Source organism: Sus scrofa, chromosome 3 (genome assembly GCF_000003025.6).
Source record: "Sus scrofa isolate TJ Tabasco breed Duroc chromosome 3, Sscrofa11.1, whole genome shotgun sequence".
Classification (NCBI taxonomy): domain Eukaryota; kingdom Metazoa; phylum Chordata; class Mammalia; order Artiodactyla; family Suidae; genus Sus; species Sus scrofa.
In genome coordinates this window covers 111,333,756-111,361,723 of record NC_010445.4, presented here as the reverse complement: position 1 = coordinate 111,361,723, position 27,968 = coordinate 111,333,756, and the positions used below count along the sequence as shown (strand labels likewise).

At 40.7% G+C, this 27,968-nt stretch overlaps 1 protein-coding gene and 1 long non-coding RNA gene across 6 annotated transcripts in view; both read right to left on the bottom strand.

Moving 5' to 3' along the window:
• RBKS (ribokinase) overlaps nucleotides 1-27,968 on the bottom strand; it is a 97,416-nt gene that overhangs the window by 64,450 nt on the left and 4,998 nt on the right. For 4 of the 5 annotated variants that reach the window (XR_002342152.1, XR_002342153.1, XM_021085801.1 and 1 more), the window contains exons 2-3: nucleotides 27,530-27,583; nucleotides 2,153-2,285 (exon numbers count right to left, since the gene is read on the bottom strand). Coding sequence is in view for 3 of the 5 variants with exons in the window: in XM_021085801.1 (XP_020941460.1) it covers nucleotides 2,153-2,285; nucleotides 27,530-27,583 (187 nt within the window). In the remaining 2 variants the exon portion in view is untranslated. 5 annotated transcript variants of the gene reach the window in all.
• On the bottom strand, nucleotides 138-2,146 carry LOC110260104. Its single transcript, XR_002342964.1, has 2 exons — nucleotides 1,651-2,146; nucleotides 138-322 (listed from the first exon to the last, which is right to left on the bottom strand). It is a non-coding gene; the product is annotated as an uncharacterized LOC110260104 (long non-coding RNA).

Below are 27,968 nucleotides of genomic sequence, written 5' to 3'. Positions count from 1 at the left end.
TGTGTTCATATCCTCTGTACAGACTCCCAGGTTATATCTCATTGCAGAGCCAAACAAGAGACCACTAACTCAGGGGCAGAGTAGATAAGAACTTCCAAAATTGTTCAGGTGCTCCCATAAACTATCATACACAGACCGGAAGAAAACACACAGCACCTTTATTGAATATCCTCCTAACTGGAACACGTCCCAAAATACAGCCCTCTGCCTTCTATCCGTCTCAATTCCACTCCTATGGTTTTGTGATTCACGTCCCAAGTTCACTTTCACAATTCAAATACTTCTATTTTGCATTTCTCTCTTTGCCTCAACTTCAAAAGACCTAAAATAAAACCAATGTCAAAATCTTTGAGTTGGATAAGGCCCCAGGGGACATCCGTTTTTGACTTTAATGGCTACAGGAATAGCTTTTATAAAGCTTCCAGAAGGGGGTTCTACAATCTCTCCTTTCACATCCTCAGCTCTAGGGAACTCCCCTCTCCCCAGGGCATCCATCCTTGGTACCCTGATCCCTATACTCATTCTCTGTCCAGGGTTTCCCAGCCAGGAAATGACACCATCCTGCTTCCAGTTCCCAAGCCCCTTTAAGCCGGCACCATCTGATGGCTCCCCAAACCCTCATTCCTAATCAAGTATAGGGTGGGTCAGCCCTAATATTTTAATCAGCTCCCTCTCCCAGCCCCACAATTCTTGGCACATATTAGGTCACCAATAATTAATTGCTAATATTTTAAATCTAAGAAGAGCTCAACCTTAGCAAATGAGCTTCTTAATTTGAATCTTGTGCTTCATGTGATGTTTTTGACCCAATAGCCAAATGAGAATTATATCATCAATTAGAAATAAGGTACAGTTCATTAGCAGATGAAGTGGTAATTGTATACTTTATACATCATTTAAAGACTCCTGTGGAGAGAGAAGTGCTGTAATGCAGTGGGAGATGACATTCCAGAGAAATTCTGATAAAATCTACCCAGCTCACAGGAGAGAGATCATTCTTTTAAATTTCTCATATTTTTCTTCTTCTCTACTGTGAAGACCTTGGCTCTCTTTCCTAAAACAAATTATCTTTCTTGTGATACCAGTAATGCTAGCACCTTACAATTTCATTAAAGACACAAAAGTTGAACTTTTGGCAGCCAGTTTTGTTTCATTTTCAGATATTTCGTGCAGAATGGCTGGAAATAGGGTTACTGTATTTTACATGTTATTTCTTTATATACCTGAAAACAGAATTATACCTAAACACCAGTTATGTGTAGCTCATGAAGGCCCAGATTCCTTCTGATCCAAGATATAGCATGAGAAGAAATAACTTACAGATGAGTAAGTCATCAGCTATTCAACCAAGTTTCCAAAAGCTATACTGCAGGAGTGAAACCTGCTGAAAACAAGATGATTCATGCTGGTGTTTAGAAACTGGACCACAGAAATCCACTGCAGTAGGCTAATTCACCTCTCTTCCCACACTCCAGTTATCAACCCATTAAATGCAGGGAATAAATTCAGGAAATGCAGCATTAAGTTGTTTGAGGACTGCTACGGCCCAGAGGATTCAGTGAGGTAGAAACATATAAAGGACAAGGAAGATGACCCCCTCCTGTGAAGAACCTCCCAAAGCCTCAAACAGATACTCAAACCTGCACGTACACGTACTTGTTGGAGCAGCACGGTTCACGATAGCCAAAAGGTGGAACAGTCCTTTCTCAGCAGATAAATGCATAAAACAAACTGGTAAATACAGTGGAATATTATCCAGCCACAAAAGGAAGAAAGTACGGATACATGCTATAAGGTAGAAGAACCCTGAAAACAATATGTTAAGTGAAAGAAGCCAGACACAAAATGTCACATATCATATGATTCCATTTATAGGAAATATCCAGAATAGATAAATCCATAGAGACAGAAGGCAGCCTGGTGGTTGCCAGGGGCTGAGGGGAGGGGGGAATGGGGAGAAGCTGCTTAATGGGTAAGAAGTTTTACTTTGCAGTGACGGAAATGTTCTGAAACTAGACAGAAATGGTGGTTGTGCAACACTCTGAATTGTACTAAATCCCACTGAATTGTTCACTTTAAAATAGTTTAAAAAAGCCTCATCTTAAACCCACGGTCTTGCCTCTAGAACCCTCTCTACTGTCTTTTCGCTTACCTTGCACACCATGGACGTCTTGGCTCCAAGCCTGGCAGCCTGGACACACTGGTTGGCACCTTTCCCTCCAAAGCCGATAAAAAACTTCTGTCCATGGATGGTTTCTCCAGTTTTTGGCAAACGAGAAGTAAGGCTATCGCAATTTAAGTGGAGAAGGGAAAACAAAACAAAAAAACCACATCGGTAACTGCAATCAATTGAACTTCTTCAGAAGACAGAGGGAAGGTTATCTGATGGAGCCGCTGCCCTTAGCAGCCAGAAGCACAAGCAGAAGCAGGGAAGATGATCCTTGAAGATAACAGTCAGTGGTTTGCATCACAATGGAGAATGCATCTTGACAAAAATTTCTCTCCCCGCCACGGCCCCACACCCATACTGTTGTAGCTCTACTTCAGATGACAGTTCTTAGTGTCTGGACTGCATCAGGGTAGTTGATGGGTGCCTCTGTTTTCCATCCTGGGGAACTCTTGGAGGGAAGTAACCTCAGATTCCACCTTTCCAATGCCCAGCCCAGAACTTTATTCACAGTGGGTCTTAATAAATGGGACCACGTTAAAGTATGTTTCTGTACAGGTTTATCTGGTCACTTAACAAGAAGCAGGAAGTATGCCAGGATTCTAGTAATCATGTAATCACGTTAGGAGAAGTTGCAATTCCAGGCAGTAAAGAAACGTATTTGTTTCTTTGGGGGTGGGGTGGGAGTGAGGTATTTAGATGGAAGGATTAAGGTTTTAGTCCTAGTCTACCGCCTAGTTCATGCTTTGACTCTGAGAGCATCTATTTTAAAAAATGGATTCTAAAGAGTTAAGTTTAATTTTTTTACTATAGAAAATTCCAAAGATATAGAACTAGAAGAAATAGTAAGCTTCCCATACTCCCATATACCCATTATCCAGATCCAGCTGTTGTCAACTCATACCCAATCTCTATCTATACTGTACATTCACTGCCTTCTCCAAGAGGTGAAGATTTTTACTGCTATGTTACTGCCTAATGAGGACAGTATGAAACGAGGCAAAGGGAGTACAAGACTTGCTCCGGGACATGGTTTTCGTAACATTAATGGCGGGAGATGTGAGGAAACACAAATTTTGAAGAACAGAAGACTTTAAAAGGGAAAAGGAGGGATGGTATGGGGTGAGTAGAGAAGATGGGCTCCAGTGGCATGAGGACAGGTGGGCTGACCACAGAGTGGATCAAGGGCCAGTTGGAGCCAGTGGAGAGATGGCAGGTGTCTCCCCCCCTCCCAAGGTGAATAAGCTTTAGTCGGGGAAGAAAAGTCAAGAGAGAAGTTCATGATAGGTCTATCGAGAGCCTACTCTGTTTGAGCAGATTAGAAATTCATCCTCATGTCCCACCTAGGCTGAGATCAACCTGAAAACAGCATCGTATTATATGAGAGTAACAGAACAATGCTCACCCCTACGGGTCCCTAACAGCCTGTTTGCAGTGGGATGACGTGCAACTGATGCCAAGAACGTGTGATCATGTCAGTGAAAACCAGGTTTGACCTGTGAACCCCCTTTACCCAGTTCTAAAAGTCTCAACAAATTGGGCTAAAACTACTCCCTTCCCTAGCAGTGCACTGTCAAATATGGTTATTTGAGATTCAAAAGAGACTCATCAATAATTTGAAAACATCCCACTCTACTCCTCCCCTTTTCCATTCTATTTTTATCTTGGATTCTAAATGCGTTTATAGTACTGATGAAAAAAATATACATCTACAAGGTTCACTTCTGAAAAAGGTACTCAATCAAGAGAAAAATGGTTTTAATGTAATGTTATTATCCTGTCATTTAATTTAGCAATGACAAGTAATGATGAGATTTTTGATTTGCATCAGAAATCTTAAACATTTTAGGATTCTGCTATGAACAGGCAATGAGTAATCTGTGTGATTGAGTAACTATGTGATTTCTTGGCTTATTGATGCTGCTACAAACAACATTCATAACAACCTTAAAAAGAAAAAATATCCAATGTGGCTAAAAACAGGCCAAAATAATTAGTAAGACTGTCACTAAAGAAACTTATGACTTCCACTATATTTATACTTAGATTTGGGTCACAATTCATTGGTTTGAATTAAGTGTGTTTTTTTATTATCAATTATGGGAAATCATGAAAAACATATCACCAGATTATTATTGAGATGTACGTGTATGTGGGGGAGGCGTGAAATTGGGGGTACAGCGTGTATGTGTTTGACGTGGGAGCAGATGGCTGGGATTTAAACTCATTTCTAAACAACTTATAATAACACAAGCACTGTACTAATTTAGCCATCACTGAAATTCCTCACTCCGTTGGAATTTTACTATTTTCTTTTCCTTCTGCATCTCAGTCCTACTCTTTTCTCTTTCCTCCTTCGATTGTAGCCTGTTCCTGCAGTGAGGACAGGGACCAAAGTACCATTTTATCCCCATTTTCTGACTGAATGAATCTTTGTTAAGAGTCTCCTCTGCTCTCTGAAGGGAAGCAACCTATGCTACCCCAAAGTATGGCTGTAGGAGTTTAGGACATGCCACTGCAAAATATGCTGCTTTGATATGTTGATTATTTTGAGCTATAGGCAACCGAAAAACAGCAAATGCAGGGAGAGGCTTTCTCTGAACTCCCCTTATCTGCCTAAAGACAGGTCCTCCCAAAAGAACTCAACTGTCCCCTCTCCGGGAGTTTCATCAACTTTTGTCCCAGGAGAGGAGACTAGAAGTCAAGACCACACCGAGACAGACATGGTCAGAGGCTATCATATCTCCCATCTGCTCTTCTAAGGGGCCATTCATCTTTCCTAAAAGTCATCTACTCTCCCCTAAAAGACCTACCACTCCCCTCCCCCTTCCTATGAAGATGTTATTTAATCCTGAATTCTAAGTCACCTTGGAAAATGGGTCATCTCCCATGTATACCCCTGAGGGATAAACGTTAATAAACTTTTGTTTTTCTCTTGTTAATCTGCCTTTAGTTCAGGGCTCTCAGCCAGGAACTCGGAAAGATAGAGGGAAAGTGATTTTTCCTTCCCTCCATCTCTTTTCCACGTCCCCCTGTAGAGCATCCATTCTTTCTCCAGAGATGCAGAAGTACTGACAAATGGGAAGGTGGAGGCAGGAATGACTATTCACACGTCTGGTGATTACAATCTATGCTTTACAAGACCTTGCCCACCAGATCCCCAATATGGGCAGCATGCCTTTCCTGTAAGCAAGAACCGTCACCAGAACTCACACTCTCATTCCTTCATTCGTGCATTGAGTCAACAAATGTTAAATCAGTGTTTTCCAGTGTACCTCCTACAGGGCAAAATTAGGGGGCTGACAATGAGATAGAACCTAACCACACACAATGCAAGCAATACATGGGTGACCAAAAAACATGTCATGGAGTAAGATCAGGAAATGCTGGACCTGATTCATATTTTTTAAAAGGAAAAAGATACACGAGGGAGTTCCTGTTGTGGCTCAGCTGTAACGAATGAACCCAACTAGTATCCAGGAGGACATGGGGGTTTGATCCCTGGCCCCGCTCAGTGGGTTAAGCTGGCATTTGCTGTGAGCTGTGGCTATAGCTGATTCCTGACTCAACCCCTCGCCTGGGAACTTCCATAAGTTGCAGGTGCGGCCCTAAAAAGACCAAAAACAAAAAAACACATTTATGTTCTCAGATGCTATGTAAATGCATAGAAAATGAAACGTTAATAAATATCCATGAGAAGGATGGGAGCGGGGAGCAAAAATTCATGTTTTACTTTATATACTTACGCATGGAAGAATGTGCAACAAGACTATCTTTGTGTTTTATGGGAAGCCACTTGCTACTACTTCAGAGTCATCTGACTTGTCCTGCAGGATGCAGAGCAGGCATTTTGGTACAGGCTTTGCTTTCCCTGGCTCTCACTCCCTGCGTTACAGTCCTGCATAGAGGATGTGCACTTAAGCCTTGTCTTATTGCTCTCCTCTCTGTTGAACCCAGATCAAGACAGTTTATTACTGATTTATTTGTTTCTGAAAAGTGAATGAACTGGAGAGTGGAAAGTAAAATGGAGAGCAACTAGAACATTAGCTATAAACAGGCAGATGGATTTCTGAACTATAGATTCTAATGTACTTTGAATTAGGCTTTCCTATTGAATTTTCTTTATTAAAATCATGACATTACGGTCAGGTTCAGCAAAGGACCTGCGCAAAACACCATCTGTTGGATGAAAGCATCACTGTGGGTCATCCCAATTCAAATACAAGCCAAACATGGAAATTTCCATTGTGGCTCAGTGGAAACGAATGTGACTAGTATCCATGAGGATGTGGGTTTGATCCTGGCCTTGATCAGTGGGTTAAGGATCTGGCATTGCCGTGAGCTGTAGTGTAGGTTGCAGATGCCACTGGGATCCCGAGTTGCTGTGGCATAGGCTGGCAGCTGTAGCTCTGATATGACCCCTAGCCTGGGAACTTCCAAATGCCGTGGGTGTGGCCCTAAAAAAAAGCAAAAAAAAAAAAAAAAAAAAAAAAAAAACCAAAAACAAACCAAATATGGCAGAGACAGATAAAGGGTTCAAAGGGGTGGGAGGTGAGCAGTGGAACGGAGGAAGCAGTTCTGGGAGACACACCTTTGCTACCATTTTTAAAAGTTAAAAATACTGTAAATTTAGGGAGAAAATCAGTCAAAAATATATTTGAATTTAAAACAAATTCATAGCTCTAAAACTGCCACAATAGGAGTTCCCGCTGTGGCACAGCTGTTTAAGGATCTGGTGTTGTCTCTGTGGCAGTGTAGGTTCGATTTCCGGCGGGTCACAGTGGGTTAAGGATCCCGTGTTGCTGCAGCTCTAGCTGCGCCCTGGCCTGGGAACTTCCACATGCTGTGGGTATGGCCAAAAAAAAAAACAAAACAAAACTGGACAGGAGACACGGATAAATGTTCATAGCTGGCCCCCCAGTCTTCCGCAGCACAAGAGGCCATGTGGTTAGACCTGGTTGTGCGAGGCAGGAGGCCTGAGCCACCCACTGATTGTATTACCTTTGACAGCTCTTCCCTCTTTGAACCACCTTCTTCTCTTGCAAAACAGGTTTAATAATACTTGTCAACTCCTTAAATGCCTGGGTTTTGTGCTCTGAGTTCTTTCACTGACAGGTGTTATCAGAACAACTTATCAATTGCTTTTAACTTCTTGACAATGATGTGCCTGTTACAGATTCTCAAAGGTGATTCATACCAAAGAAGGAATGACCTGGTGAAACAGAGATGAGTCGTCTTTGGACCAAAGAGGTCAGACGGATACTGGCTCCAGCCAAAAGTCAAGGGAGGTGCTGCTTTTTTGGCTTTTCAAATGCCATTCTTTTCTTCTTCGGTCTGCAAGCTTCTGACACACTGTACGCCCCTATAGCAGGGGACGGTACCTTGAGTTATTACCGAGTTAAAATTCATTCTGCTCACGTATTATTCCGACTGCCTGCGTTCCTCAACTCTATCTGTTCTTCTCAGCATTTGTGTATGCCACATTTACCTGGGTGAGAGGAATTCCCAAACCAAGCTAGGGACTCTTTCTACCTCTGTAAAAAGAACTTAGCCTCACAACTAAAACTTCACTTGGTGGTTCCTAACCCTAAATTTGCCTGAAAAAAATTATATATAAGTTATTTAAGGAAATGAAACATGAATTATGCTTGAAATGGTCCTTAACTGATTTTGGTTTCTAACTCATCTTTTCCTAGCCAACAAGTTTTTGCCTGAAAAGCCATCTTGTCTGAAGATGCAGCCACTCTTGAGTTTACAATACTTGAACAAACAATACTCTATCCAGAAGAGGCCAGCCTTTCGTAGTGTCATACACTTGACCCATCTTTAGCTAAGTTTTGCTTATTGTAAGAAGACATGTGGGGCACTGGGAGAGGTAGTAAAGCTGAGCATGTTATGATCGTACACGGCTCACTTCATTCACATCTCTGCTCAAGGGCTACCTCCTTGGAGAGGCCCGCCCAGCCCACCTTACAGGTGAGACATCCCCTTCCTAATTTAGTTTTTGCGAAGTCGTCATTCCTTGATTCTAACAAGAAACACTTGGTTGGGGATCAGAGCCAGCCTTTTAATGACTCATAATTGCATTAGTTCTCCAAGTCCCAATCCCCCAAGGGGTGACAGGGTGGGAGAAACTTTTAAATGAGGTCTTGGAGTTTATACAGGACCGCTGACACAGCTGCTGCTCCTTCTCCCCTCTGGGGTGGGATGGGGGAGAGACTAGGACTTATCCACCTTTACATTGCAATGTAAACAAATCCTCTCAGGTGAAAGAAGGAGAGGTGGCTAGGTTTACGACCCCTAGGATGTAAATACATGCATCCAAGGAAGACGTCTCTAATAAATCTCTCCAGAGGTCTCTAACTTGCATGGTTTGTTTGCCCTTCCAACATTCTTTAATCCAGGTGCCAAGAGTCTTTCAGAAAGTGCTGATGACTGAGATGCATGAAAACATTCATGGAACATTGCTTCCCAACATTTTTCTTCATAGCGATATCACTACCCAACATTACTATACTCATTTCTTTCTTTTCTCTTGCTCTAGCTTCTTTTAGATTAATTGTATTCCATTTTTTTCCTACGGATGTGTTATTAACTCTACCACTTTTTTTTTTTTTAAAGTGATGAGCTAGGGTTTACAATAAGCACTTTAACTCAGCTTATTTCCGAACCAATACTAAACCACTTGACTTACAAATGTTATTTACAGTAGTATTCTTTCATTTCCCCTCCCTAACCTTTTGGCTATTATCATCATATATTTTACTTCTACATGATGCGACCCTTACAACACTATTATTTTTATTTAAACTGTCAATTGCCTTTTAAAAGATGAAGTCTTTGAATTGACTGATATATTTAATATTTCTGGGGCTCTTCATTACTTTGGGTGGAGCTGAGTTTCCATCTAGTATCATTTTTGTTCCACCTAAAGAATTTTTTTTCTCTATATATTTTTGTCTTTCTGTCTTCTTCTTGGGCCATACCCATGGCATGTGGAGGTTCCCCGGCTAGGGGTCCAATTGGAGCTGTAGCCACTGGCCTCCGCCAGAGCCACAGCAACACCAGATCCAAGCCACGTCTGCAACCTACACCACAGCTCAGGGCAACGCCGGATACTTAACCCACTGAGCGAGGCCAGGGATCAAACGCCCAACCTCATGGTTCCTAGTTGGATTCGTTAACCACTGAGCCATGATGGGAACTCCCTTTTCTTCAGTATTTATTTGTAGTGTAGGTTTCTGGTGATAAATTTTCTTGGCTATGGTTTTTCTGTCTTTATTTTCCCATCATATTTGAAGGAGATAGAATTCTATGTTGACAGTTTATTTTTCCAGTATCTTAAAGATTTCATTTCCTTTTTTTCCAGCTTGCATTGTTCCTGACAAAAAGTCTGCAGTTGGTCTTTGTTCCTTGATATGTAATGTGTATTTTTCCTTCTGGATGCTTTTAAGAGTTTCTGTTTATAATTAGTTTGCAGGAATTCAATTACAGTGCGCTTTGCTGTGGTTTACATCATGTTTATTATGCTTGGGGGGGTTCAACTGAAATTCTTGGATCTATGTATTTATATTTTTCATGAAATTTGAAAAATTTTCGTCCATTATTTATTCAAACATTTTTTGTGCCTCTCCCACTCATTTTTCTTCTTAGATTCCATTTATACATGAGAGACTGCTTGTCTCACAACACAGGCTTTGTGCAGTTTGTTCAGTCAATTTTTTCTCTGATTCAACTTAATCTCTATTTACTGTCTTCAAGTACAGTGATCCTTTCTTCTGTAATGTCTACTCTGCTGATAAGCCCATCAAGTGAATTTTTCATTTCTGATATTTCATTTTTCATTTAACTTCTATTTGGTTCTTTTATTCATCTTTCACTTTTCTCCTCAGCATTTCATATTCTTCTTCAAATCAGTGGGCATATTTACAGGGGCTTTTTAAAAATTCCCTTCAGCTAATTCCATCATCCCTGGCATTTCTGTATTGGTTCTGCATGACTTCTTTTTTCTTGGTTATTGGGTAACATTTTCCTGATTCTTTGCATGTCTAGTGGCTTTTGACTGAATGCTAAACAGGGCAAATATTACATCGAATGTCTTAATTCTGTTGTATTTTTCCAAAGTTAAACTTTTTCAGGCAGTTAACTTTTTCAGGCTCTGTTTGATCCTTTGAGTATTATTTTTTTGTTTTGTCTTTTCAGGGCTGCACCCGCAGCATATGGAGGTTCTGAGGCTATTAGGGGTCTAATCAGAGCTGTGGATGCAGGCCTATGCCATAGCCACAGCAGATCGGAGCTGCATCTCTGACCGACACCAAAGCTCATGGCAACGCCAGATCCTTAACCCAGTGAGCGAGGCCAGGGATCGTACCTGCAACCTTGTGGTTCCTAGTTGGATTCGCTTCTGATGTGCCATGATGTGAACTCCTGAGCATTGTTTTTGAGATCTGTTAGAGTTTAGGGTAACCTTCATTTTAGGGCAAGTTTATCCCTTCTACTAAATTCCTTCTGTGATCTCTACTAAATGCTCCAGGGGTTCAACAATGTCTCTGGCTGGACACAACACAACACTTCCCATTCCTGTATAATTTCTAGGGCATGTTTAGCTTCGAGCTCTCCACTAGTCGACCAGCTTTGAGGAAATTCTATGTATGTCCATTTAGCATTTAGTGACAGAGTCACGGGGACTCCTCTGCAGGTTTCTGGATCTTTCCCTGGTTAGCTCCTTCCTTTCTAGTACATGTTTCCATAAATTGTAGCCACTGTAGTCTCTCTAAGTTATGGACTCAGTTTTCTCAGCTCACTGATGATGCCATGCTTTCCTTGAGTTCTTCCTCTCTGCACCATGGTCAGTAATGTGCTCCAGGACTCACCTTATTGCTTTCTCTTTTGGATAACACTTATGTTGTCCAGTATCAGAAACAGTTGCTTCATATGTTTTGCCCCATTTTCTAGTTGTTTACAGTAGAAAGGTAAGCCTGGTACTAGCTTTTTTTTTTTTTTTTTTTTTTTTTTGTCTTTTTGTCTTTTTAGGGCCACACCTGTGGCATATGGAAGCTCCAGGCTAAGGGTTGAATTGGAGCTGTAGCTGCAGGCCTACACCACAGCCACAGCAATACCATATCTGAGCTGTGTCTGTGACTTACACCACAGCTCATGGCATTGTCGGATCCTTAACCCACTGAGCAAGGCCAGGGACTGAATCTGCGTCCTCATGGATACTAATCAGATTTGTTTCCCCTGAGCCATGATGGGAACTCCTGGTACCAGTTATTCTAATATATCAGAAGTAAATATTTTTGAGTGAATGAATGGCCTATACCTTGAAAGGTGATGAAGTAGTTGGGATGACAGATGCCCACACAAATAATAAATTAAACAATGAGGTGGGAGCTGGGCATAAGTGCTGTGTATGACTGTAGCCCAACTATAATGGTTATTAAACAACTACAGTCAGAATAACACGGACAAAAAGGGCTCATACCCTTCTTCATTTTTCCAATGTGGGACAGAGGACTGAATATAGATGGTATCAAGAGAGGCGTATAGGTCAAAATATTGAAAATAAATTAAGAAACTAAAATACCAGCTAATGTCAATTAATCTTTTTGGATAGGGAGGTGCAGAATGAGCTAATTTTGGAACTACAAGTTGCAAGAGGAGAGGGTAGGAGAAATACATAGATGTCTGTATGGGGGATCAATGAGTGGGGACTAGACAACTATAGGATGGCATGTTTGTGGGAAAATCAAGATGCAGAAAAACAGCAGAAAGAATTGCTGAGATTAAAACATTTTTCAAAGTTCCTGATGAAAATCATTTTAATTTGCTGAAGACAAGCAAAGTATGATAGTGACAAATAACATAAAACCAATATTTTATTCTCTATGTTGCCCATTAATTACAGTAAATTTTAAATTTCAAAATGACTTCTGTCACCACATTGTAATTATCTCTAAGCTTCTTCTTCCTGCCATCTGCTGGTGTAGGTAAAAGAAATATAAATGGAATTAATTTTATTGTAAACAAAATATGATTAGAAGAACGAAATCAGCACACAAAAATAATGTATTCTGGAATTGGTTATTAAATTTTAAATTTATCTACTATGTTTGGTTTTTGATGCTTATGCCTCTTTCACATTTCCCGTCATATGAATAATCAAGAACAGATTATATTGTATTTGAGCTTCACAATACATTTGTAAAATGGGTTAGGGTAAGCCTAATCAGCACTTCTGTTTTAGGAAGAAAGTAAGAACTCAAAAAGTAATGGCATGTGAGATAAAGAATGTATATATGTATGTGTGTGTGTATGTATAACTGGGTCACTTTATGGCAGAAATTGACAGAACATTGTAAACCAACTATAATAAAAAATTCAAAAAAAGTAATGGCTTATCAAAATGTACATAACTGTCAGGCCCTGTACATAGGGCCCGAATTTTAACTCTGGACTTAGGGTTCCATTGCTATGGTCTTTACACCATGCTATGCTACTTTCTCCGACAATCAACTTTCTCTCAAAAATTTTTAATGAAAAAATTTAAGATCTACTCTCTTAGCAATCTAGTATTAACTACAGCCACCCTGCTGTACATTACATCCCTATGACGTATTCATTTTGTAACTGGACGTTTGTTCCCTTTGTCCCCCTTTACCCATTTTGTTCCCCCCTGAACCTTTGCCTCTGGCAACAACCAATCTGTCTTTAGCTTAGTTTTAAAATTAAAAAAAAAAAAACAAAAAAACAAAAAAAACCAGATTCCACAAGTGAGGTCAAATGATATCTGTCTTCATCTGACTTACTTCACTTAGCATAATGCTTCCATGTCCATCTATATTGTTGCAAGTGGCAAGATTTTCTTCTTTCTTACGTCTGGATAATGTCCCATTGTGTGTGTGTGTGTGTGTGTGTGTGTGTATACGTGTATAAATTTTCATACATATATGTAAAATATACTTTCACAATATACATGTAAAATATACGTATATGAAAATGCACACGTCTTTTACATATATACATACGCATATGTATGTGTATTTTGAGCTTATAAAACTGTACTCTGCAGTTTTACAAGCTGAACCAAGATTTGAGCATGGAAAGACCAAATGATGGTGCTCCTTCCCTTAGAGTTCAGAAGGAATGCAGCTGATGGGCAGAATGGTCTCAAAGTAAACTTTTTCTTCTTAAACCCTTGAATACACTACTCTTTGGTGTAAACTACAATTTAACAGAAGAGAATGTAATTTCATGTGTAACGTGAATATCGTTAACTTCAGCATAATATCCTGTGGTACGCCACAAAAAGCATCATGACTGACTTGTGCTTTACGACCTTATAGAACTTTGAGAAACAGTATTCTAAAGGGTAGTTTATGGTAAAATAACGTGTTGGAAATGAATGCAAATACATCAGAACTCACATTAAATGGGAATGGATTAAAGTCTCTAGATAAGAAAACCAAAAAAAAAAATCAGTCATAAAAAATAAACAAAGAAAGACTAATATCCAGCTATGTGCTATTGATAAGAGATACATTTAAAACTAAAGGACAGAAAAAGTTTAAAATAAAAAAGATGGGAAAAGATAATACGGCGAATATCTAGTAAAATAAACTTGGATAGCTTTTTCAGTATCAGCCAAAGTAAAGTTAGAGCAAAAAAAGACAAAGACAGTTACTCCTTTAATCAAAATGTTAAATTCAGCAAGAAAAGGTAAAAATTCTAAGACAACTATTAAAATAGCCTTGGGAGTTCCTGTTGGGGGAACTAATCTCCATGGGGATGTGGGTGTGACCCCTGACCTTGCTCAGTGGATTAAAGGATCTGGCTTTGCTTCAAGCTTCAGTGAAGGTCGTGGATGTGGCTTGGATCTGGCATTGGTGTGGCTGTGGTGTGGGCAGTGGCTATGGCTGTGATTCAACCCTAGCCTGGGAACCTCTGTATGCCGTGGGTGTGGCCCTAAAAAGACATACACCAAAAAACAGCCTCAATTATATATAAATATATATAATGCAATTATAAGAAATTGAACTACCATCATGATAGATGATTTTTTTTTTTTTTAGATTTTTTTTTTTTTTTTTTTTTTTTTTTTTTTTTTTTTTTTTTTTTTTTTTTTTTTCCTAGCATATTAGTATTGAACAGCACCCCCCCCCCCCCCCCCCCCCCCCCCCCCCCCCCCCCCCCCCCCCCCCCAGTCATCGACACTGCACCATCATGATAGATGATTTTTAACACAACTCTCTAAGTAATCAACAGGACAAGCAGACAAAAAGTCAGGCTGGTCTAACAAATATAAAAACTGTGGCTAACACCTATGGGGCCATTTTTCTTATGTACACATTGAACATTCATAATCGACCAGGTACTAGGCTGTATATAGTCTCTTCAAATTTCAAAGAATAGTATATTTAGAAAATATTCTCTGACCATAACAGTTAGAAGTTAGCCATATAAAGGTAAATAAAAAAGCCTCCATATGTGAAGAGATTTTAAAAATGCTTCTAGGATTTCCCTGGTGGCTCAGAGGGTTAAGGCTCTGGCATTGCCACTGCTGTGGCGTGGGTCTGATCCCTAGCATGGGGACTTATGCATGTCAAGGGTGTGGCCAAAAAAAAAAAAAATGATTCTAAATAACTGATGGATCAAAGACATAATGATGGTATTTAGAAAGTAGTGAAAACTGAAGTATAACAACAAAAAATATAACTATACCTCAGAGATATTGCTGGTTCAGTTCCATATCACCACAAGAAAGCAAATATTGCAATGAAGTGAGTCACATAAATTTTTTGGTTTTCCAGTATACACAAAAGTTATGTTTACCCTATACTATAGTCTATTCATGTGTAACAGCATCATGTCTAAGAAAAAGGACATAGCTTAATTAAAAAATACTTTATTGCTAAAAAATACTACCTATCACCTGAGCCGTCAGTGAGTCACAATTTTTTAGCTGGTGGAGAGTCTTTATGCTGAAGGCTGCTGACTGATCAGGTTGGTGATTAATAAAGGCTGGGGAGGCTGTGGCAATTTCTTCAAATAGGACAACAAGTTGTCTGTACCAACTGACTTTTCCTATCATGAATGATTTTCTTCTTTTGACCACGTCCACAGCACGTGGAAATTCCTGGGCCACGGCCAAAACTGAATCCTTAGCCACTAGGCCATGAGGGAACTCCATGAATGATTTCTCATGTAGCATGCAATGAATGCTGTTTAATAGCATTTTACCCACTGTAGAACTTCTTTAAAAATTGGAGTTAATCCATTTAAACTCTGCTGCTGCTTTATCAACTGAGTTTATGTAATATTCGAAATCCTCTGATGTCACTTAACAATCATCACAGCATCCTCTCCAGGAGTAGATTCCACCTCAAGAAACCACTTTCTTTGCTCATTCATAAGAAGCAACTCATCTGTTCAAGTTTTATGATGAGACTGCAGCAATTTAGCCACATTTCAGGCTCTACTTCTAATTCTGGTTCTTTGCTATTTCCACCACATCTGCAGCTCCTTCCTCCATTGAAGTCTTGAACCCTTCAAAGTCATCCATGAGGGGTGGAATCAACCTCTTCTAAACTCCAGTTAATGTTGATATTTTGACCTCTTCCAATTAATCACAATTTTTTTTTAAATGGCTTCTAGAATAGTGACTCCTTTCCAGAAGGCTTTCAATGAACTCTGCCCAGATCCATCACTCTCTATGGCAGATATAGCCTTACGGAATGTGTTTCTTAAATGAAAAGATGTGAAAATTGAAATTACTCCTTGATTCATGGGCTGCAGATTGGATGTTGTGTTAGCAGGCATGAAAACAATATCAACCTCCTTGAACAAGTCCATTAAAGCTCTTGAGTGACCAGGTGCATTGCCCGTGAGCAGTGATATTTTCAAAGGATTTTTTTCCTGAGCAGTAGGTCTCAATAGTGAGCTTAAAGTGTTCAGTAAACCATGCTGTAAACAGACTCAGTTTTTGTTGTTCCATTTACAGAGCACAGGCAGGGCAGATCCAGGATAATTCTTAAGGACTGTAGGGTTTTCAGAATAGTAAATGAGTACTGGCTTCAACATTAAGTTGCCAGCTGCATTAGCCCCTAACAAGAGAGTCAGCCTGTCCTTTGAAGCTGTGAAAGCGCTACATGGCATCATCTTTTGTATGCACTGAAAATCCATTTTTTTAGTGTAGCCACCTGCATGAATGATCTTAGCTACGTCTCCTAGACACGTGCACCAGCTTCTACATCGGCACTTGCTGCTCCACCTTGTACTTTGATGCTATAGAAGTGACTTCTTTCCTTAAACCTCAAGAACCAACCTCTGCAAGCTCAAACTTTTCTTGGGTAGCTTCCTCACCTCTCTCAGCCTGCAGAGAGAATGGAAGAGTTGGAGTCTTGCTCTGGATTAGGCTTTGGCTTCGGGGAATGTTGTGGCTGGTTTGATCTTCTATCCAGGCCGCTAAGACTCTCTCCACATCAGCAATAAGGCTGTCCTGCTTTCTTATCATTCCTGTGTTCACTGGAGCAGCGCTTTTAATTTCCTTCAGGGACTTTTCTTTTGCATTCGCAACGTAGCTAACTGGCACAAGAGGCCTATCTCTGCTTTTGACATGCCTTTCCTCACTAAGCGTAATCATTTCTAGCTTTTCATTTAAACTGAGAGACGCCTGACTCTTTCACTTGAACACATGGAGGCCACAACGGGGTTATTAATTGGCCTAATTTCAATACTGTTGTGTCTTGGGGACTAGGGAGGCCCATGGAGAAGGGACAGAGATGGGGGAATGGCCAGGCAGTGGAGCAGTCAGAACAAACCCAACATTTATTAAGTCTCAAGTCTTACACGGGCGTGGTTCATGGTGCTTCCCAACAGTTACGATAATAATGTCACAGCGCAATGATCTCAGGCCAACACAACAAATATGGAAATAATGAAAAAGTTGACATTGTGTAAGAATTACCAAAATGTGACAGACATGCAAAGCACACAAATGCCATGGAGAAAGCGGCACTGATGGACTTTCTTGAGGCAAGGTTGCCACAGACCTTTCATTTGTAAAAACACAGTTATCTGAAGGGCCGTAGAATGAAGTATGCCTGTACAAAGGACTCCTTATAATTTTTATCAAGATAGCCTAAAGGACTTTAAAGTTGAGTTCTTAGATTTTTATCAGTACAGTTGACCGTTGAACAACTGGTTTGAACTGTGTGGGTCCACGTCTACCTAGATGTTTCCACTAAATATGTACTGCAGCGCTATACGGTCCATGGCTGGTTGAATCCACAGATGCAGAATGTGGCTATGGAGGGTGATGGCAAAGTTCTTTGTGACTTTTTTGACCAGGCAGGGCTGGCGCTTCCACCCCTGCCTTGTACAAGGGTCAACTCTACCTGTTTGAAAACAGGTAACTGCAAATTTCAGCCTGTTATTTTTCACTTGACAATGAAGACTTCTGCTTTAGAAAAGACATCAGTATTATTGCTGTCACAGTCTATGGATTATAACATTTATTTATTTTTATTTTTTTTTGTCTTTTCTAGGGCCGCACCCATGGCGTATGGAGGCTCCCAGGATAGGGGTTTAATCGGAGCTATAGCCACTGGCCTACGCCAGGGCCACAGCAGTGTGGGATCCTGGCCTCGTCTGCGACCTACACCACAGCTCACAGCAACGCCGGATCTTAACCCACTGAGCAAGGCCAGGGATTGAACCCGCAACCTCATGGTTCCTAGTCAGAGTCGTTAACCACTGAGCCATGATGAGAACTCCGGATTGTAACATTTAAAACTGGTGGTAAACATCCAGATGCAAAATATAATACGTAAGGGGCACTTAAGAATTGTTGCCAAATTGCTTTTTACAATATTATGGAAGAATTACATTAGAATTTTTTTTTTTTTTTTTGACCACAGAGGAAGAGCCATTATCTGCTATATGGGAAACCATATACATGCAAAGATAATTTATAGGTGCCTTCTACAGATATAAGAGAAATACAGTATAGCCCCAAGTCAAGCTAGTACTATAAAAACTGTGAAGAGAGTAAAGTACGATAGATGGAGACATTTCACATGCTCATATGAAGTAATACATAAGATCACAAACAAGTTATTTTATTTATTTATTTATTTTATCTTTTTGCCTTTTCTAGGGCCACTCCCACGGCATATGGAGGTTCCCAGGCTAGAGGTCCAATCGGAGTTGTAGCCGCCGGCCTTCACCGCAGCCACAGCAACACGGGATCTGAGCCGCGTCTGCAACCTACACCACAGCTCACGGCAACGCCGGATCCTTAACCCACTGAGCAAGGCCAGGGATGAACCCACAACCTCATGGTTCCCAGTCGGATTCGTTAACCACTGCACCACGACGGGAACTCCAGAAGTGTTTTTAATCAGATGTCTTAATAACTTGACACAATTCAGAGAAGTCTGTCCATAACGATTATACAACGAAAGGGCAACTCATCACTATGCAGAAAATACTAACAAGTGATTAAAACTGTATCCAATGGGGCAGATTTTGACCTAGTATAACCATGGAAGAAATACACTGGAAACATGTGAGGCCTGTTTTGGGCTGCTCAGTGCATTGGCAATGCACATGTCCGAGGTTTACTGTGCGCCAGTTGGGGTTGAGGTTCGGGAGACGTTCAGATCCTGTCTTTACTGAGCTTACAGTCAGGTACCAACGTCGTCTGCTCACTGTCATGACTAAGGAAGATCCAGCCACTTAACTGGAAGGTGACTGTCCTACGCAAAACTCACATCATTCAGGAACTGCTGTCTACTGGACAGTGCCACGCGACACGATGTGTCGGGCGCCAGGCTCTGCACTGTCCCAGCTGAGAGACTGGAGGTTCGGGTAGGTGCCTCCTAGAGACGGATGTGCTCATGTCCTCCAGGGTCAGGAACAGCCCTACTCCCATGCGCTCAGCGGTTATTTCTGCAAATTACGGCAGTGTTTTGCCACCGCTGCTTCCTAGCTCCTGCTTTTACTGATAAATCACTTGTTCTCCATCCTGGGGGCACGTTAGAATCTAGGGGAAGAATTTATTAAAAAAATATTGATGCTCGGGGCCCATCCCTGGAAGTCTGATTTAATCGATTCTACCTGAGAGCCAGTGTGAGACCTTTCTCCTCCTCATTTCCATCGTGTTTTGTGCTAACAGTCTTAAGACTCAATTTTATGGCTCTATTTTTACTTTTAAACTATTCGTTCCTTTGCTGCAGGAGTTTAGACTAGACTCTTCACATTTTGTTTTTTCTCTGAACACTCTTACTTAAAACCGTGGACTTCCCTCGTGGCGCAGTGGTTAATGAATCTGACTAGGAACCATGAGGTTGCAGGTTCGACCCCTGGCCTCACTCTGGGGGTCAAGGATCTGGTGTTGCCGTGAGCTGTGGTGTCGGTTGCAGGCATGGCTTAGATCTGGTGTTGCTGTGGCTCTGTCGTAGGCCAGTGGCTACAGCTCCAATTCGACCCCTAGCCTGGGAACTCCATATGCCTCGATGCGGCCCTAAAAAGAAAACAAATAAATAAATAAAACCTTAAGGGTGGCCGACAGAAAAATGGACATAGGACACAAGACAGGCAACTCATGAAAGAAGAGATTCAAACAACCAACAAACATCTGAGGAAAAACTCAATCTCACTAGTAGTAAAACAGGAGATAATATTTATCACCTTTCAAACTGGCAATGTGTTGGTGAGTTTTGTAGGAAATAGGTGTTTCGCACATTGCCAGTGGGGATATATTTCAGAATACTTTTTATGAAGGCAATTTGGCAATATGTTACAAATTTTTAAAAAATGTTATTTCCTTTGATCTAGAAATTTTATCTTTAGGAACTTCCTTAAGGAAAAAGACACGCGTCCAAAGGGTTAAGTGTTCAAAGAAGTTCATCACAGCAAATGGAAGCAACCTAAAAGGTATAAATTTAGGACACTGAATCAATAAATTTGGAATCTCCGAGTAATAGAGTGGTGACGATAACTCTGTTGCTGAGCTTAGGGGTAGTGGGGAGGGTATGAGGTTTATTGAGTTCTTCTTCTGCACAGACAGCCCCAACAAACATACACTCAGACACAACACGTATGCACGCACATAGGGACACATAATTGCATAAGAGGACGCAAGAGAGCAGGAACTAAAAATAAGAGGCAAAAAAAAAAAAAAAAAAAAAAAAACCCTCACAATAAACTGGAATAGGGAAGGAGGCTTGAACGGAAAAACTGAAGAGGAGGCAGTTTAAAAAGAAATGCAAGATAAGTGGTACAACTAACCCAGACACCTACAGTCAATTAATCTTCGACAAAGGAGGCAAGACAGAAAATGGGAAAAACACAGTCTTTTCGGCAAGTGGTGCTGGGAAAACTGGACAGCCACATATAAATCAATGCACTGGAACACACCCTCATACCATGCACAAAGATAAACTCAAAATGGCTTAAAGACTTAAACGTTTAAGACAAGACACCATCAAACTCCTAGGAGAAACATAGGCAAACATTCTCTGACATCATCTTACAAATGTTTTCTCAGGTCGGTCTCCCAAGGCAACAGAAATAAAAGCAAAAATAAACCAATGGGACCTAACCAAACTGACGAGTTTTGCATAGCAAAGGAAATATTAAAAAAAAAAAACAAAAAGAAACTTAGAAATGGGAGAAAATAGTTTCAAACGATGCAACTGACAAGGGCTTAATCTCTGAAATGTACAAACAACTTATACAACTCAAAAAGCAAAAAACCCAACAACCCAATTGAAAAAATGGGCAAAAGACCCAAATAGACATTTCTCCAAGGAAGATATACAGGTGGCTAACAAGCACATGAAAAAAACCTCACTGATTATTAGAGAAATGCAACTCAAAACTACTATGAGGTAGCACCTCACACCTGTCACAAGTCCATCATTAATAAGTCCACAATAACAAATGCTGGAGGGGGTGGGGAGAACAGGGAACCCTCCTACACTGTTGGTGGGAATGTGAACTGGTACAGTCACTATGGAAAACAGTATGGAGGTACCTCAGAAAACTAAACATAGAACTACATATGATCCAGCAAGCCCACTTTTGGGCATATATCCAGACAAACCTTCCTTGAAAAAGACACATGCATTCGTGTGTTCACTGCAGCACTATTCACAAAAGCCAAGACGTGGAAACAACCTAAATGTCCAGTGACAGATGAATGGATTAAGAAGATGTGGCATATATACACAATGGAATACTACTCAGCCATGAAAAAGAACAACATAATGCCATTTGCAGCAACATGGATGGAACTAGAGACTCTCATACTAAGTGAGGTCATCAGAAAGAGAAAGACAAATACCATATGATATCACTTATATCTGGAATCTAATATATGGCACAAATAACCTTTCCACAGAAAAGAAACTCATGGAGAACAGACTTGTGGTTGCGAGGGGGAGGGGGGGAGTGGGATGGACTGGGAATCTGGGGTTAATAGATGCAAACCGTTGCATTTGGAGTGGATAAGCAATGGTATCCTGCTGTAGAGCACAGGGAACTATATCTAGTCATTTTGATGGAGCAGGATAATGTGAGAAAAAGAATGTGTATATATGTGTGTCTATGTGACTGGGTCACTTTGCTATATAGTAGAAAATTGACAGAACACTGTAAACCAACTATAATTAAAAAATAAAATCATTAAAAAGTACAACTACTATGGTAAAGAATACGGCAGTTCCTTAAAAAAGTTAAATAGAATTACAACATGATCCAGCAATTCCACTTCTGGGTTGTACGCAAAAGAACCTAAAACAAGAACTTGAACAGGTATTTATACACCCACGTTTTACAGCAGTATTATTTCCAAAAGCCAAAAGGTGGAAGCACCTCAGTGTCCATTGATGGATAAATGCATTAACAAGATGTGGTATATACTCAGAGTGGAATATTATTCAGCCTTAAAAGGAAGGAAATGCTGATATGTTACAACATAGATAAACTTTGAAAACATTATGCTAAGTGAAATAAGTGCCACGAAAGGAGAAATACTGCATGATTGCACTTATATGATGCAGCTAGAGATATCAAATTCATAGAGAAAAAAGTAGAATGGTGGTTGCCAGGGACTGAGGGGGAGGGGGACAGGGAGTTGAGTGTTTCAGTGGGTACAGAGTTTCAGTTTTGGAAGATGAAAATTCTGGAGATGGATGGGGATGATGCTTATATAATAATGTGAATGTACTTGAGGAGTTCCCTTGTGGCTCAGTGGATTAAGCACCTGGCATTTTCACTGTAGCAGCTCACTGCTGTGGCACAGGTTCAATCCCTGGCCTGGGAACTTCCACATGCCGTGGATGTGGCCAAAAATAAAGCAAAATAAAACACATGAATGTACTTCATGCCACTGAACCGCACACTTACAAGTGGTTAAAATAATAAATTTTCTGTTTAGTATATTTTACCACCATAAAAAAATCTGAAAAAATATTCTAAGGACAGGATTAAATCCTCTGATATAGATAACGGCATTATTTCTCCTCCCGCCACCAAAGCCACTGTTCCTTGGTAGCACTTTTGAACACTTTTTTTATCTCTTGCAAACACACGTCAAACTTCTGAAATGCTACTTTAACCTTCACGATAATGTGTTAGTATTTGAGTGTCAAGATTTATTTTATTTAAAAAGTTTTTAAATTTTACTGTGGAATATAGTTGATTTACAATGCTGTGTTACTTTTAGGTATATAGCAAAATGATTCAGTTATATATGTATAGACATATCCATTCTTTTTCAGACCCTTTTCCCATATAGGTTATTGCAGAACACTGAGTAGAGTTCCCAGTGCTATACAGTAGTCCTTGTGGATTATCTATTTTATAAATATATAAGTTTTAATCCTGGCTCCAACCTTAACAGGTGTTTGCGGGGGCCAAATAACTTAACTCTTCCCAATACTGTTTCCAACAATTAAAAAGAACAGGGTGCAGAACAAAAATGAACTCAAGGTTCTTTCCTGCTCTAAAAGTCTCTAGTCTCACAATATTGAAGTTACCCAAGCCCACCTTTGTCACATTATAAATATCTTTGTTCCATGGGTGGTTGCATTTGTACAATTTTTTAAGAGTATTGATATATTTAATATCTTCTTCGTTTCATTATCTCCAGTAAAGAGTTGTGAATTTCCTGAGCCAAATTTGTCATTCGTTTCTCCATTACAATTATAAAAGCACATCAATATTTTTTCTAAAATTTAAAAACCAAATTTAAGATCTTTCCTCCCAAAAGTGGATTTGACTGCCTTTTAATTATTTGATAATTCCTTTTTTTTTTTTTTTTTAAGGAATATAACCTTTCTCCCCTGCTAAAAAGCACAAAGCACAGAATTCTTTTGTTCCACAAAACCAGATTAGAACTTCACTTTCCAGGTCTTGTCAATTTGGGAAAGCTAACTGTCAGCCACAGGGTTTTGCTCATAAAGGACCAGAGAGCAGATGCTTGATTCATGCGCATTTTACTTACCAGATGTTTTTTGTTTTGTTTTGCTTTTTAGGGCTGCATCTGCAGCACACGGAAGTTCCCAGGCTAGGGGTCAAACTGGAGCTGCATCTGCCAGCCTACGCCACAGCCACAGCAACGTGGGATCCAAGCTGCGTCTGCGACCTACACCATAGCTCAGGGCAATGCTGAATCCTTAACCCACCAAGTGAGGCCAGGGATCAAACCTGCATCTCATGGATGCTAGTCGGATTCACAGCCCCCTGAGCCCCGACGGGAACTCCTTAACAGATGTTTTCAACCTTTTTCCTCTTTTCTAGCCCCATCACTCCTGTCCTAGTTGGGGGCCTCATCAGCTCCTGTGAAGACCACAGCTTTACCCTTCAAATGCCTTCCTGTCTTCAAAACATTGCCGCCTTTTACGTCTGCCTTTGGCACTGAGTCAGCTCTGTGAAATACAAATCTGACCACATCGTTTCTATACCCTTAGCCCTTCACTGGCTCTCAGAGCCTACAGAATAAAACCAGGCACCTCAGTGCAGCTGATGAGGCCTTTCATCAACACCTTACATCTGATGTTCAGTGTACAGACCCAGTGGCTGCTGTCTCCAGCACACCCACGCACACCTTCATCCATGACTTTGCGCCCGCGTGTCCATCCCAACTGGCCAGAAAGTACCCCCTCCACTTTTGCGCTGCATTAGCACCTGCTTGTTTTGCAAGATTTGGCTCCAGAGGCATCTTAGCCAGGAACTTGCTCCTGTGCCCCACAGAGCCTGTAGGTACTTACTTACCATACCCATACTACAGTGATCTATCTTTGTGTCTGCCTTCTTCCTTGGACTGTAAGTTCCTCAAGAGCAATGGCCATGTCATACTCACTGCAGCACCCCTTGCACTTAGCACAGTCTCTGTATTTCAATATTATATACAAGTCATCAAAATGCTGGAGCAATATTCATCACAGAGCCCACGTCACCTTGCTCTTCCTCGAATGCAGACACTAGGGCACAAGAGCTGGCAAAGGAATAGACGGCGTAGTGACACCAAACCAGAGGTGCTCTTTCTTTGTCATACGTAATTTACCTTTTAACACATCTTTTTTAAAGGGACCTAGATCAGCACATTTTCCATGAATGATGCCTTTTGAACCTAGGGAATTCAGTTGACAGAAGTACGTTTAATGAAAACAGTAATTTAAAAAGTGACTGGTAACTGATAAGCAACTTTCAAGACCAGTTTAAGGAGCAGAAAGAATAATGAAGGGTGATATTATATTCCTCTAAGATTGAGACTGCATGATACTTCTTGGGCCAACATTCTTTTGGTTTTTACTTTCCTGAAAATGTGACTGCCAGAGATTTTTCTGTACTCAAGATGACAGGTCAAGAGGCTTTTGGTGGATGGCGGGTTAGATATCAAACACATAGAACCTTTTCTAGGTGCAGAATAATATTTTGGCCTTTTTTGTTTTTTAGAAAGGCAATCTAGGTCCAATGTCTCTTCCACTTTGGATCTAAAAACGTCTAAATTCACTTACCCCACCATCCAATTAAAATCTTTGAGAATTAAGCAATCATTTGCCGACTTGCCAAGGATTAAATTTAGAGGCTTGGTGAACATGAGCCTTATCTCTGCAGCCATCACTTTTAACTGGAGCATGTAAAAGGATAACATAGGGCTTTAGTTGACATCATAGTCTACTGCCATGGAAATGTAAACATGGGTTTGTATTAAGCTTGTCTCCAAGCAAGTTTTAGGGGTACAGAGAGACTGGGAGACAGGAGATAAATTATGTAAGATGTATCCTCTCAAAGTTGGAGTGCCCTAGGAGCTCAGACCTCAGTGATCTCATCCTGTCTCATGGTTTTAAATACCATCTATACACTGATGACTAGCAAATTTATATCTCCAGCTAGATCTCTCCTCTGAACTCTGAACTCGTATATCTGTCTTCTTGACTGCTTCAGTCTAACAGCCACCTCAAATCTCACCCAACCACCCTGGGCTCCTGAAACCCTCCTCTCCCTACCTAACTTGCTCCGTCACAATCTCCCCCATCTCAGCAAACGTCAATTTCCCCTTCCACTCGCAGAGGTCAGAGAACCTGGGGTTATCTTGATCTGTCTTGTGCATCGCAGCAAATCAGGTGTCAGCCCACCTTCCAAACACAATCAGAAGATGCTCACGTCTCCCCGTTTTCAGTGTTTTTGAGTTACCATCATTTTGTGCCTGGACTGTTGTCATGAACTCTGAACTGGTCTCCCTGTTTCTGCCCTTGTGCGTCATATTACTTCACTCACCTGTGCAAACCCTCCAATGGCTTTTGACCTCATCTGTGGTACCACCTAACATCCTTTAATCATCAGGTGCCCTCCCCTCTCCCTCATTCTCTCCTCGTGGTTCACTGATCATAGAGGTGGCTCCCGCCTCAGTGCCTTTGCATATGTTCTTCCTCTGATTATTGGTATGGCTTGCTTCCTTTCTCGCTTTGGGTTTTTACTCAGATCACCTTCTCAGTAAGGCTTTCTGTGGCCAATGTTCTAAAATTACTATTTCCATCCCCCTTTCAGACTTAATTTTCCTCTGTAGCATTTATCTAACAGACCAGGTTTGCTTCTTTCTACTGATACTGCCTGTCTTTTCCATGAGAACATAAGCTCCATGAAGCAGAGGTTTTGGGCAGTGTTCTTCATTGCCGTATCCTCTGTACCTAAGGAAGTGCCTGGCATGTAGCATAAAAATCAATAAATATTTGTTGAATGAACAATTTGTAAATGGGTGATACATGTCACAAGAAATAAAGATTAGTGAGAGCATGATTAACCAAGGGCTTTGAGCCTGATGTCTATAAAAATTCATCTGTTGGGTTTTCATGGGACTCTGTCTCTGGAGGAAATCTGACTTAATTTTCCACAAGGACAGCCTTGATTTCTCCTATGTTTGCAATGTGGGACTTCAGAGATGACTGTTCCAGAAGGAAGAGGATAATGAAAAATACAGGTGGGTATTAAATAATGCTCAGTTTGCCATGCGGCATGAGCTAATGATTTTCTACAATTATTAGTACATAGAGCTTACGATTCACAGTGGACTGAAATTAGAAATGAAAAAAGTTGCTCATTTGATGGAATTAGCAGTGTCTGGCACACAGTCATGTAATATATAAAGTGAGTTGGACTTGGATGCCGTCCAAGAGGGCTTATTTACTGAAGTCGTTTCATTTCTAAAGTGATTCTACAGTCTAGGCATGGGTGTCCAGGCTCGGTACAGTTGAACTTAGATATCAAGTCAGGAACAGCAGGGAAGATACTATCTTTAGATCTGGAAATGATGAACCCTTAGGTGTTATTCCTTCCCAGCTTACAAAGTAAACACTTGGTGCACACACTACAAGCGCTTAAATGGACTGTTGATGAAAAGGGCAATGAATATGAGTTAGAGGTATATGGATATGATGGAAAGATAAAAGTTGGGAAACCTGGGTTCCCACTAACAGGCTATGTGATTGGGGCGAGTCATTTTATCTCTCCTAATTACCTCGTCTATGAAGGGTGGCGGATGGACTGGGAGGCCTCAATGATTCCCCAAGCTCTAAGAATTCCAAGCTTTTTTGACTTTGAGCTTCATCATTGTGGTAAGCGGAATTATGCCCCTCCCCTGCCTCAATTATGTCCCCGTCCCATTCCCCAGAACTTGTGAATATGCTATGCTATATGGCAAGGGGAATTAGGATGCTGATAAGGTAACTTAAAATAAGGAGATTCCCTTGAGTTATCCGTTTGGGCCCAATAAAATCACAAGGTTTTTTAAAACGTAGAAGAGGGAGGCAGAAGAGTGTCAGAGGGATGCCTTGTGAGAAAGACTTCACTGACCATTGATAGCTTTGACCATGAAGGAGGAGGCCATGGCCAGAATGTGAGCTGCCTCTAGAAAACAGAAAAGGCAAGAAAACAGATTTCCCTTAGAGGCCCCAGAAGGGAACACAGTCCTACAGACACCTTGATTTTTAGCCCAGTGAGGCCTGTGTCAGACTTCTGACCTCTAGAATTGTTAAGTATTAAATTTGTATTGTTTGAAATATAGATCAATGGACCAGGATGGAAAGCCCAGAAATAAACCCAAGCACCTATGATCAACTAAGCTATGATAAAGGAGCTAGAATATGTGGTGGAGGAAGGAAGTCTCTTCAATAAGTTGTGCTGGGAAAACTGGACAGCTACCTGTAAAAGAATGAAATTAGAACATTCTCTAACACCTTACACAAAAATAAACCCAAAAGGGATGAAGGACCTGAACCTAAGGTCAGATACT